Source organism: Chlorocebus sabaeus, chromosome 1 (assembly GCF_047675955.1).
Source record: "Chlorocebus sabaeus isolate Y175 chromosome 1, mChlSab1.0.hap1, whole genome shotgun sequence".
NCBI classification, from domain to species: Eukaryota; Metazoa; Chordata; class Mammalia; order Primates; family Cercopithecidae; genus Chlorocebus; species Chlorocebus sabaeus.
Window position 1 is genome coordinate 75,428,509 of NC_132904.1, and position 13,449 is coordinate 75,441,957.

Genomic DNA, 13,449 nt, shown 5'->3' on the forward strand with positions numbered 1-13,449 from the left:
GTTGGGATGGTCCACACACCTGCAACGTGTTCACCTGCGTTAGCTTACAGCAAGCTCACAAGCATCCTTCTGAGGTATGGGTTGTGCCTATTTTCTAGATGAGCAAATCAGAACTCAGAAAGAGAAATGACTTTCCCAAGGGTGAGCAGCTGCTGTGTGGTGGAGCAGGGCCTGGAATCCAGGGCTGTTGCGGTGGGTCTAAGCTCTTCCCCAACATCTTGCTGATTCTCCAGGAAACAAAGGGAATGCCACAGGCTTGCCTCTCTGGCTTGATCATTGCATATGAGCCCTAGCGTCCAGTCCAAGCATTTCTACACAGACAGAATATTATCTGTATAGAAATATCTGTGTTATTCTTGGCAAGGACACACTACCAGTGAACTGACCATTCCTGGCTTGAGACACAAAATCTTCAAAATTGACCTTTGATCCACCTCCTCTTCTCCACCTACATTGTCAGTGTTGTAACTGAAGCCATCAGCTTTTCCTGACTAGTTGACTGCAATAGTTTCCCAACAGGTATGCTTCTACTCTCTCCTTCCTCTACCCTTACCTTTCTAAAATAAAAATCTGTGTCCTACCACTGCTTAAAACTGTTCAGTGGCTCCCCAGTTGCCCACCCAATAAGGTCCTCAACTTGTCCTCCAAGCTGATCTTCATAATCTGACGACACACTTCTGTATTAGCTCTAACAGTATACCCCACACTCCTCAAATGCTTCAAACACAGAAAACGTCTTTGCTACCACATCATCCTCTTTCAAGTCTTTGAAAGCTCCCTTGCTTTGAAATGCCCTTCCTGTATGTCTACTTCTGGCTAATGCCTACTTTAAAATGCAGCTCAAACATCACCTTTCCCAGGAAGCCTTCCCTACTCCTTTTGGCTGGGGTTGGGTATTCTCACAGCCCCTGAGCTCTGTATAAATCAATCACTGTTTCAGATTTGCCTGCTAACATGGCTATCTCTTCTTTCAAGCTACGAATACCTCAAGGGTAGTGACCATATAGTTAACCCTAGCACTTAGCATAGAGCCTGGCTCAAAGCAGGTACTCCATATGGTTTGCTGAATGAAAAATAAAATTCACAAAATTGTGGATTTGAAAGCTGTCAATGTTGGAAGGAAAATTAAAGGTTACCCAGTGAAAACCCTCAGGCAGTGCTTGAATCTTATTCTAAGTGGTCCCTGAGCTCTATCTGTATCCTACCTGTGACAGGGAGCTCACTACTTCCCACAGTTGCCCCTATCTTTAGATAGCTGAAGACTGATCATGTATTCTTATTAACTGGGAGAGAAAGAAGCCCATGAGATGGAAAACAGGAGAGATTTTGATTAATCATGTAAACATTTACACTTTCTCACTGAATTAGGCTATATGATATAAACCTTAAGACTTCAACACAAAACAAATTGATGTGTATATGCAGCAAACTACTCAAATTATGACTTACGCCTGCCTGTCCAGAAGTATACTCACTTAGGAAAAATAATAATGTCAGCCAAAATCAAGAGCTGTGCCAGTGGTTGGTGGTGACATAGTATTGGTGGTGCCAGAAGAAACCTTCATACCAAGTAATGGTACTGGAACCATACAACCCTCACTGGTAACCCACTCCATATCGATGATGCACCTCACAGAGCCTAGGTAGACCTTGACCTCTCCCAGTCTGGCTGTTTCATTTATACAATGACCCATAGCAGGGATGGCAAATACTTGACATGTTATCAATATTCTCCATTTCTGTGATGATAACAGACATCACTAATCAATCACAGATAGTCTCTTACATTGAGCCTAAATATAGCCCCAGAATCTTTCTCAACACAGCATTCTAGGCAGCAGCAACTAAACAATCAGACAGAAGAAGAGATGACATATGCATGCCACCCTGGCCTTGGAGTCATGAAATTCTCTCAGCCAATATTCACCAGGGGAAAAGAGACCTGGCATGCTAGAGGAGGCTTATTGTAGCTTGAGATATTGAAGGGGACCTCCCTTTGCAGGACTATCATCTTCTTGATTACTTACTTTTATAAAATTCAAGAATCTTTAGTGGAATTGACCTTACAGCTTATGCCACTCAAACCCCATCCATGCTTGAACCACTTCTCTATCTCTTGAACATGTGATGGCCCATGTTGTATTAAGCATTCTTAGTGACAGCTGTTACTATGTCTCAAGACAGCCCCTGTTCAGCCACAATGACTTTGCTTGTTACCAAGTGCTTTTTCACAGTGGGCAGCACTCTTTTTTTGTCCTCTGCCAATTAGTTATATTTCTATTTACTGGGCTTGTGCTGAAAAAGTCCCCTTTGCTTGCAGAATTATCTTAGAATTCCTTAGCATAGGTTCAAGGCCTTGTCAAGCTGGCCCAACCTACCTTAAGACTTTGAATTACAGACTTAGAAGGTTGGAAAGGACCTCAAGGGTTAAGCCAACCTCCCTTCCAATGCCTTTACTAAGAGGCTGATTTATACAGAGGCAGCAGACCCTGCACAACACCCACAGATCTCTTTGGATTAATATCTTTCCTGGGAAAAGACCAAAGCAAGGGGTCAGAAGTAGGAAGCCAGACTGTGTTACAAATTCATCAGAAGACTGCATGGTGGGAGTCATCTGCTATATCAAGGCAGAAGTCGGGAGGAGCTCCTTATGTCCGTGTTCGCACCCGGGGTCAGGTGAGCACTGTCCATGTCAGCCAGCATTCTCTGCTCTTTATGCTGGCTGGGACCTTCTGCTTCTCAGTCAGAATTTCCCTGGGTTCCTGACCATGGTTTAACTCAGGACATCTACCTTCATACGTGCTTTCCTGCCAGTTTCCCTCCAACCCCACGGTGCTCCATCTCCTTTCTGCTCCTCACTGCAGCCACACAGTCCCAACAGGAGAGGCTACCTGCTGTTCAGCCTCTCTAACTTATCATTTAGTTGTATGTACTCAATCCATGACACTTATGCCATAGATCCCCATCTCAAAGGTTAGTCTTACTGAGTGCTCACGCCTTAGTACCAGGCACCCAACACACAAAAGGACAGATGACCAGTTTCCTTCCTGATATAAGTGCAGAAGGATGGAGAGGAAGGAGAGGAGGGCCCCGCAGAGCTGACCCTGCAGTATCAGGGGTGCAGACTGTCCAGAACTCCAGGGCTGCTTGCCTCACACTGCTTGCTTTGCCTGCCATGCTAGTAAGGAGGCTTCAGTGCCCACACGTGTCTTGGTTGCTGCCCTCTGGGCCAAAGGGGAGCAAGGGAAGCTGGGGTGAAGAGGTGCTTACCCACAAAGTATGCCAGCAGGATGACCAGCGTGGCTGAGATGACGATGGCGCTCAGGGCTGCGCACTTCCAGTTACAGTACTTGGAGGGCTTCTTGAGGTTAAAGGCCGGCCGGGCGAAGGTGCTGCGGGGCAGGGGTCGGGGCGGAGGGGAATACACTGTGCTGGACGTCAGTGGGTACCCCGGTGATGTGGTGCAGAAGAGCGGGGAGGTGCCTCCAGGCTTGAAGAGGAAGTGCCTGCAGATGGAGAGCAGCAAGAGGGTGTCAGGAGCTGCCCACAGACCAGGCACCCAGACAAACCTGGAGGCCAGAGGCGGCAGTAGAAGAAGCATGCAGAGGAGCCTGGATAGAGAGTCACCACAGAGACCTGGGAAAGGACAGGAACAAGGAGAGCCACGGACTAGACCACGGAACAGGGCACACAGAGACATGTTTCCACTGAACAGGGATGGGACAGCCCTACCCATGGGAAAACCCACCCAAGGCAAGGTAGAAGGTGTTACCAACTCAACAGAAGGCTGGCACTGAGATCCTTTTCCTGGGAATGGATGGGGCTGGGATGCTGTTTCTTGGGGAATAAACTTCCTATTCTTTAAAATTATTACAGTAACTTGGAAAGTATCTAAAATCCTGTTCTGTCCCCTGGAGATAATGAGACTTAAAACTGTTCTTCTCCCTCCAATGCTTCTGTTGCCAGTGTATCTCAACTGAGGATTGAAATACCCTTCTTTTTAAAGGGGGTTTTATTGGTGTTGAAGCCAAGAAACCATTATTAAGTTATGCCATGGCCAGGAGTCCCCTAGTGGCTGTCACATGGCCAATGGTAGCAAATGCCTTGAAAGCACTCTGCCCAGAAGCCAGACTGCTGCCTCCCAAGCCCACGGTGAAAGCTGTGTTGGGAGACAGAGAGGCAACTGCACCCTACAGCCTAGTCATGAGGTCAGCAGGGTATGGTCAAAGCACATGGTTGTGACCAAACTAGGTGTCAGGAGCTCCTCCACAGCTTGGCTTTAACCATGGCCACGGGAGGACTTGCACACAGCTTGGGAAATGGAGTGCACTGGTTGCACTGTATCCCCCAGAAGTCTTAGGGCAAACCCACCCCTGTTGGGGTACAAGGTGCCTCAGGCTACAGAATACACGCTCAGGGCCAGAGTTCAAACAACACAGGGACTGTGCTGCATTAAAAATGCTATGTGAGATGGTTTTGGAATGGCAAAGGCAGCCAATGAGATGCTAAGAGCTGCATATTAACAAGACTGCTGTTAATATGCTGGGGGATAGGGTATTCCAAGGATAAACTGTTGCAAGTTGAACATGGACTTGGGGATGAGCATGCCACATGGATCACCTCCCCCAGGAGATCCCAGGGAAAGGTCTCAGGGTCTGCATGCAAGTGCAGGAGCCACAAGGAGAGCACACACAGAGAGGAGAATGGGGATGTCACCTACCCGTCACCGTAAGCCCCATCGTGGCGGGAGGCGCCGAGAATGTCCATCTCAATGAGGTTGTCCTGCAATGTCCCTAGGAATGGCTGCTTGCCTAGGTTTCTACGCACACATGGAGACATGAATGAAGCAATGAGTCATGCATTGATGAAGGGGGATAGTAGAGAAACACACAAAGTGGCTGTTTGGTGCAGCTGTGTGCATGAGACCAGCGGGACATGGTTTCTAGGCAACGGGTCAGTGCGCAAGCCACATGTGCAAGGGGTCCACCTGGCACAGAGCATCCAGAGGGAACGCTGTCTATACAAACCCAAGGTCTGGCAGTTGTGTGCATCATATCACAGTTCTCACTGAAGAGGACTGACATGTTTCTGGTACTGAGCTAGGTATGCTACATCCAGCCTCTCAAATCTTCAAAATGGCCATGCGAGGAAGGCAATGTAATCCTCATTCTACAGGTGAGGAAACTGAGATGTGGAGAGGTAATGGGTCTTGCCAAGGTCAGCTAGCAAAGTTCAAAGAAGGAATTAGCGTTCAGGTTCCAAAGCCTGTGCTCTATCTCTACTTGATACTGCCTACATCTGCTTAAACAGTGAGTAGCTAGAGACACTCATTTGGCTAGTCCAAAGAAAAAAAAGTCAGCATTTTTGGCCATTGTCTTCTAAAGCCACGGTTCTCCAACTTTCTGGAGAGCTAAGCATTGCTGAGGCCCATCCCTAGAGATTCAGTCAGCAGTTTGGGTGGGGCCTGAGGATCTGTATTTCTCCCAGGCCCCCAGGTTAATGCTGACCATGGTCAGAGGATCATGGTCCTCTAGCTGTGCGGGGACCTGGGTGATGACTGGTTAGCAAAGATGGAGCTCCACCGAAGACAAAGGAGGATACTTTCTGTTCCCCAAGTGCACAGCATTTTGTGACTTTACCTATTTCTAACCCAGAATGAAGATAGACATACTTGCCCTTTTTGGTCTCAACCAGGTCTGCTGAGTGACATGATTCACACTTGAGTAGGCTGGAGCCTGTCTCCTGATCATTTCAGGACTGCTGTCACCTCACTTTCAGACTCTGTGGTGAATCATTTGTAACAATCCAGTGGTGGCTTCAGCCTGTTTCATGCACCCAAGAAAGGGACTGACTGCAGAACACTAACTTTGGACCCAGCCCTGCCAAGGACCTTCTTTCTGACTTTGACCAGGTCTTAGAGCCAGTATTCCCAAATTCAAGACCCTTTTATGCCACTCTCTTGCTGTGCAACTTTAGGTATAGCCCTTAACCTTTCTTTATCTTACTTCCTTCATGTAAAAAGGGATTACAATACTAAACTCATAAAGTTGTTATATGCATCAGCTGAGATAATGGTGGAAGAAGTATTAAGGGCTATACAAATACTATAGGAGTACTAATGCTAAATATAATAGCTACTACCTACCCTATATCTACCACATATTATTTATTGTTCCAGAAGCTCTGCAATTATCTAATTTAAATCTTATTCCTCACAATAACCCTATGAAGTCAGCACTTTCATCTCTATTTTGTAGATTGGCAAAGCAAAGCTTGTAGAAGCAACTTTTCTAAGATCATATCATAAACAAGTGGAGAGCCGAGTTGGAGCCTGGGGTTATCTGACCCCAGAACTCAGTCCCTCTCCACTTTATAACCCTGTCTCACTCTGCACAGCTTTGTGGCTACTGCCCCTGGTCAGCCTCAAAGACCAAAATGAAGAGGGGCTGTAAGTACTATCTGGAAATCCCCTTTCGTTAACATCCCTTGGGACAGTGGAAGCACATGGCAACACTATTTGCAGGTGGAGTGCTGAATACAGCAGTGGTGGTGGGGACCTCCTCTTTTGGTGAGTCGTGAAGCACTGAACACAAGCCCCTCAAGTCTTCCCCAGTGCCTGGGAGGAGCTTTAGGGGTGTGGAAGTCCCTCAGAGTGGCTCCATTTCCATCTCCAGGCCGAGAGCCCTGCTGATGGGAGGCCTGGTGGCCCCGTGGGAGGCATACAAGCCCTGAGGCCAGACACATCTAGGTACAGGTCCCATAACCATCATTCACTGGCCCTGGGCAGGTGACCCAGTCTCTCTAAGTATCCATAGAAGGGGATAATTGTTCATTTTACAAAACCCTAAGCGTAATTTGAATCATATCACTTCTCTGCTCTCCAACCTCCAATGGCTTCATAAGCATTTTAGAATAAACCATAGTCCTTGCCAGGGCCCACAAGCTCCTGTAAGATCTGGCCTTTAGTTCTTCTCAAACCTCATTTTCTGTGCTACAGGTACACTGGTCTCCTTGCTGTTTCTTAAACAAGCTAAACCTTGGCTTTCCTCTGCCTCCCTCAACTGTCTCTATGAATCAGAACCCTCCTGAAAATATCTTCATGGAATATAACCTCCCTCCTCCCCTCATCAACTATTACCTTCTTACCCTAACTAAAATAGCTCCCAGCCTACTCTTCCCAATCATTCCCTGGCCCCTTGTACTGATTTTTCATCACAGGACTTCACACACACACACACACACACACACACACACACACACACTCCTCTCTCTCTCTCTTTCTGAAGAAAAATAAAGCAATGACAGTGCAAGGGGCCAGGAAGTGATTAGGAAGCGATAAACACACACACATATATCCAATATATATATGCTTATCTGATTATTGTGCTTTTCCTAATGCATTTTAAGTTCCACAAGGCAGAAATCTTATCTGTCTTGTTCACTGCTATGTGCCCAGAGTCTAGAGGAATATCTGGTACATGGTAGCAGGCACTCAATAAATGTGTGCTGAATACTGCTGAATTCAGGATACCCAAAGGGAAGCATGCTGGCATACAGCAGGCACACAGTCAGTGCTTCATTGAAGATGGCAGCAGACGGCATTCTATGATTGTTTCCTCCATTCCTGCATTTCAGGAGGGAACTGTCCACTCTCTCTACAGCATGAGCAGGTCCAAGGAAGAGCTCCTGCTGCCCCCCGGGACCTGAGGCTGGCTACATGGCATGCTCCCTAGAAGACCTGGGAGTCTGGCTTGAGTCAGCAGAAGGCTCAGACCCCATTTTAAGATATAGAGTCAAATCTATATCTTAAAACCATCAGAAATAAACAAAGAAATACATTCACAGAGCCGGGTACAGTGGCTCACACCTGCAATCCTAGCACTTTGGGAGGCCAAGGTGGGTGGATCATGAGGTCAGGAGATCGAGACTATCATGGCTAACATGGTGAAACCCCATCTCAACTAAATTTACAAAAAATTAGCTGGGAGTGGTGGTGGGTGCCTGTAGTCCCAGTTACTTGGGAGGCTGAGGCAGGAGAATGGCATGAACCAGAGAGGTGGAGGTTGCCGCGAGCTGAGATCGTGCCACTGCACTCCAGCCTGGGCGACAGAGCGAGACTCTGCCTCAAAAAAAAAAAAAAAAAAAAAAAAAAAAAAAAAAAATATATATATATATATATATATATATTCACAGAAAAGACATACATTCACAGAAAAAGACATAAAGGATAAAGATCAAAATGTTAACAGTAGGGATTTTCAAGTGACTGGAAAAACAGTGATTCTGATTTTAACTTTTATAATTTAAAAAGAAACAGTTATTTTTAAAAAGAGAGAGACTGGATAATTATCTTCTAAAAGTATGGGTCTGTTAGGAGAGGGGAAGAGGTGATGCAACAGAGTAAAGCATTTCTAGAGAAAGAGGGTACACCAGTCTCCTGAAAGAGCTTCCACACTCATGCTAATGTGCATATTAATTATTTAGATCCCTCTGGAATTTGGGGAGACATGAGAACTTGCCGAAAATGTTGGCTACTGGCCAAGTGCAGTGGCTTACACTTGTAATCCCAGCACTTTGAGAGGCTGAGGCAGGTGGATGGCTGGAGTGCAGAAGTTCGAGATCAGCCTGGGCAGCATGGCAAAATCCCACCTCTAGAAAAAAATTCAAAAACTAGCCAGGCATGGTGCCATGTGCCTGTAGTACCAGCTACTGGGGAGGCTGAGGTGGGAGGATCACCTGAGCCCAGGGAGGTTGAGGCTGCCATAAGCTGTAACTGTGCCTCTGCACTCCAGCCTGGGCCAATGAGACTCAGCCTTAAAAAAAAAAAAAAAAAGAAAAGAAAAAGAAAGCCCTGGCTATTCAGAATGCTACTACTGCCTTGAAATAGTCTTGTTCTGTACTTTTAAACTTAGTTCTAGGTCAGATTACTTGTTGTCATTTGATTGATGAGGAAACTGAGGCCCAGAGAGACATGTGCCCTGCCCCCATATCCATACCAAAGCAAGTCAGTGGCAGAGCTGAAACTAAAACCCAGGTGCCCTGACTTCCAGTTAAAGGAACTTCCTCCCAAATCTCCTATCCACCCACTCCCCAAGACTCTCAGCGTCTAGTTCTTCTGAGAAACAAATACCCACCTTTCCTGATGGGGACCCTAAGCTGCAGAGCCCACTTTGGGTCATAGTCCTGCAGGGTCTCCTGCTCACGGTTGCTGAGAGCTCAAGTATGGGCACCTGATTCACTTGACCCTCACACTGGTGGCTGCTATCACCTCATTTTACATATATAGAAACTAAGGCCCAGAAAGGTTAAGTGCCCAGCATACAGCAAAGATAAGGTGAAGAGGGGATTTAAACCAGATCTCTCTGGCCTCACAGCCCTGAGCTGCCTCTCAGGAAAGAGGTTCCTGAGTACTTGGAGAGGAACCTTCAGCTAAGTGGTGTGCTGTTCTTAAGGAGGAGATGGACTGGTTCCCTCTAAGCATGTGGTAAGGTCTTGGACTAGCCCCTGAACTGCCTGTAGAAGGGGCTCCCAGTCCCTTCTGACTTAAGGCAGGCTGAGCTCACCTCTCAAGGGCAGAACAAAGGGCTTTTGGGAAGGAAGTAGCCAGGAAGCTGCAGAGGCCAGTAGTTCCTCAGGACTGCCCTGTCAACAGTTCACCCTCTCACAGTAAGCCCGCTGTCCTGGGCCATGTTTCCACCCACAAAGTCCTGGGACAGACATAATTGCATCTGATTCTCACAACAACCTACTGGGGCAGGACAGGCAGGGATCACACCCCATATTCTGTAGCTGAGACCTCAAGGTGTGCAGGGGGTTAGTGGCTCAGCCAAGACCACACAGAGTTAGTGAAGGGGCTGGCAGTTGAACAAATGAATGGCAAAACAATGAACCAAGCACCAGGTCTTCCAAGCCATGGTCATCCTTCTAAAAGGCCAATCCCGTAATGGCACCTCCTGATTTAAAAGATGTTGCTAGCTATTCACCCTCACGTCTACCACCCCAGCCTCCAGGCCCACAGGGAAAAGTACAACCTCCTTTTCGTGTAGCCCAAGATCCTCCATTTACTCTCATCCTAAGAGACTCCCTGTGCTCCCACTTGTCCCAACTACTTGCCATCTCTCCAAAATGCCAAGCTCTCTCCTGGCTCTGTGCCTATCTCTCAGCTAAGAATTCCTTTCTCCCCTGCAAACTCCTACTAATTTATGCCTGGAGAAACTACTTTGAACAATCAGGAAGATGGCGCTGCATAGTGGTTAGGTGTGTGGGCCCTGCAGCCGGCCAGCCTAGGCATGGGCCCTGGTCCTGCCACTTACCGGCTGTGGGACCTGAGGCAAGTTATTTAATTTGTCTGTGCTTCAGATTCTTCATCTCTAAAATGGGGATGAGAATATGACTACCTACATGCACAGAAGAGTGAAGACAGCAGCCCTGACTGCTATCTTTTGCAAGGCCTTCTTATAACAGTGGCCCTGGACTGGCATCTGGGAACTCAGGTTTCAGGAGAGTTGCCACCATTAACTGACGAGAGTGGCTGGCTCACTGTGCCTCAACAATTACGATGAATAACTGCTTTTCTTTGGGGAGTCTAGAGTCCAGGTACTTGCCAGGCAGGCGGTGTCAACATGAGCAACCCCCAGTAAAAAACCCCTGGAGCTGAGACTTTAATAAGCCTCCCTGATTGGCAACATTTCACACGTTGTCACAACCTGTAGCTGGGGGAATGAAGTGCGTCCTGTGTGACTCCATTGAGAGAGGGCCCCGGAACCTTGTGCCTGGTTTGCCCCAGACTCTACCCCAGGCTTCTTTTCCCTTTGCTGATTCTGCTTTGCTGCCTTTCACTGTGATAAACCAGGGCTGTGAGTATGACACCTATACTCAACTACGTGTTGAGTCTTGTGAGTCCCACTAGCAAATCATCGAACCTGGGGGCGGGGGCTTGGGGATCCCCAACACCCACCTTATGGAATAGCTGCAAAGATTGAAGTTAACATGTGCCAAGAACTTAGAACAGCACCTGGCTGTTCCCAGTAAGGGCTCTCTCTACTGCTGCTTCCAAGCAGAGGGAATCATGCCCTCTTCTCTGCTCAGAGGACTCCCTCTGTCACAACATCAGTCATGGTACCTGTCCTCATTCATTTATGGGTCTGTCTCCCTCACAAGACTGCAAGCTTCTTAATAACAGTTGGTTGTGTCTTCTGCAGGTATGTGACTGAATCACTGAATGACAAGGAAGACTTTATATCCCAATTCTCTGCAATGCTCTGGGGCTGATCTGGCCTGCCAGAAAGCACTGTGTGTGCCATTCTGGGAACCACACTAGGGCTGGTCTGGGGACCACCAGGGTGGCCCCATCCCTGAAGGTGGGCAGGGTTGTTCCCCAAATTCAGTGTGACCACAAAATGGGCCCCAGGCTTCCCTACCAGGCTGATGAGATGAGATGAGTGAGCTGGAGCCAAGGTCTGGCAGCCTTCTGCTCTGACTTCCCCTCACCCGACAGGAGCCTGACGGGTTATTAATCAGACAGTCCCTGTGAAATCAATTAAGAGTCTGATGCTGCAGAGTGCAAAAGAAGTAGATCAGAGTTTGGGGGACCCTAAACACATGGCTGCCTCCAGAATGGATCACAGATGCACCTGTTGAAGCTTACCGCAACATCTTACCCCAGCTCAAAGGGAGCACAGGTAGGCCCAGGCTCCTCACTGGGGGAGTCAGTTAACCTTGGATACTGCCAGAAGTATGGTGGGTGCAGAGAAAGGAGCACATCTACCAAAGCCCTCTCTCTTCTTCATCCTTCTGCTAGCCTTTTTTTTTCCTGCCAGCATGAAATCTATATCCTTCTTGGTCATTCTACCAGCCGTTATAGTATTTACTCAGCCATTAATTCTAGACTCTCAATACAGACTGAGTTTGACAATCAGAGAAGAGCCCGTGACTATTTCTCTGGTATCAAGAGGCTCCCATTCTGGTGGGGCCTGGCAAAAGCTGTTTAGGACAACTATCTCAACTAGGCCCTGCTCTGTTGGGCTGCTAGGCCTCTGCTCAGACTGTGCCCTCTCATGCCCTCCTTTCCTCCCCTCCTCTGCCTGGGAGACTGCTTGTTCTCGGTCATGCTGTACCAGGTCTACCAGGAAGCCTTCCTTTCTCCCCACTCAAGTCTCAGTTAAGTATATGTATTCATTCATTTATTCCACCTGTGTGAATAATTACTACGCAGCTACCATGTTGTGGCAAGCCCTGTGTTGTGTGCTGGGGATCTCAGGGCAATTAAAAGTAGCATATTCCCTGTGCTTTTCTCTGTCATAGCACTTATTCTAAGAGTCTGTTATCTGAAATGTCTTAGCTGGTAGACACATAGTAGACACTCAGTGAATATTTATTGAATAATAAAAAACTACATAAGTAGTTGAGCATTTTCTGTATGTTAAGACATTTTCAGACGTTATCTTAATATGTTTGTTACAATAGCCTTATGAGGTGGTGTGGTGGATTAAAGATGGCCACAAATTCTTAGACACTTCTTCCACTGAGAAGTGGGGTCTGTTTCTCCTCCTCTTGAAGCTGGCCAACTCATGACTGCTTTGACCAACAGAATATGGTGGAAGTGACACCATAGTACTTTCAGGCCAAGCCTTAAAAGCATCAATAGCTCCTGTCTCAGTGCCTCAGAGCCACTGAGTATGAAGCACAATTACCCTGATAGGAAGCCTATGTGGAGAGGCCCTTAGAGAGAGAGGATGCTATAGTTTGGATGTTTGTCCCCCCAAAGCTCATGTTAAAATTTGATACCCAGTTGGGCACAGTAATTCACACCTGTAGAACCAGCACTTTGGGAGGCCAAGGCAGGAGGATTGCTTGTGCACAGGAGTTCAAGACCATCCTGATCTCTACAAAAAATAAACAAAATCAGCTGGGCATGGGAGTGGCATATGCCTATAGTCCCAGCTACTTGGGAGGCTGAGGTGGGAGGACTGCTTGAGCCTAGGAGGTTGAGGCTGCAGTGTGTCAGAATCATGCCACTGCAATCTGTCTCAAAAAGGAAAAAAAAGAAAGAAAGAAAGAAAGAAAAATTGATACCCAATGTTAGAGGTGGGGCCTAATGGGAGGTGTTTTGGTCATGAGGGTGGATCCCGCATGAATAAATTAAAGCCCTCCTTGGGAGGAGATCAAGTTCTCATTCTTACTAGTTTCCTCCACAGCTGGTTGTTTAAAAGAGCCTGGCACCTCCCCACCCCTCTCTCTGTTGCCATGTGATCTCTGCATACACTGGCTCCCCTTTGCTTTCTGCCATAAGTGGAAGCAGCCTGAGGCTCTCACCAGAAGCAGATGCTGGCGTCATGCTTCTTGTACAGTCTGCAGAACTGTGAGCCAAATAAATCCTTTTTCTTTATAAATTACCTACCCTCAGGCATTCCTTTATAGCAACACTAAATGGACTGAGACAGAAGGGTA

At 47.3% G+C, this 13,449-nt stretch overlaps 1 protein-coding gene across 17 annotated transcripts in view; it reads right to left on the minus strand.

Annotated features, from left to right (window-relative positions):
• Positions 1-13,449, minus strand: part of TENM4 (teneurin transmembrane protein 4) — a 3,083,677-nt gene that overhangs the window by 227,685 nt on the left and 2,842,543 nt on the right. For all 17 annotated transcript variants that reach the window (XM_073019796.1, XM_073019792.1, XM_073019798.1 and 14 more), the window contains 2 exons: positions 4,721-4,819; positions 3,271-3,506 (listed from right to left, as the gene is read on the minus strand). In XM_073019796.1, the coding sequence (XP_072875897.1) occupies positions 3,271-3,506; positions 4,721-4,819 (335 nt within the window). The remainder of the gene's footprint in view (positions 1-3,270; positions 3,507-4,720; positions 4,820-13,449) is intronic.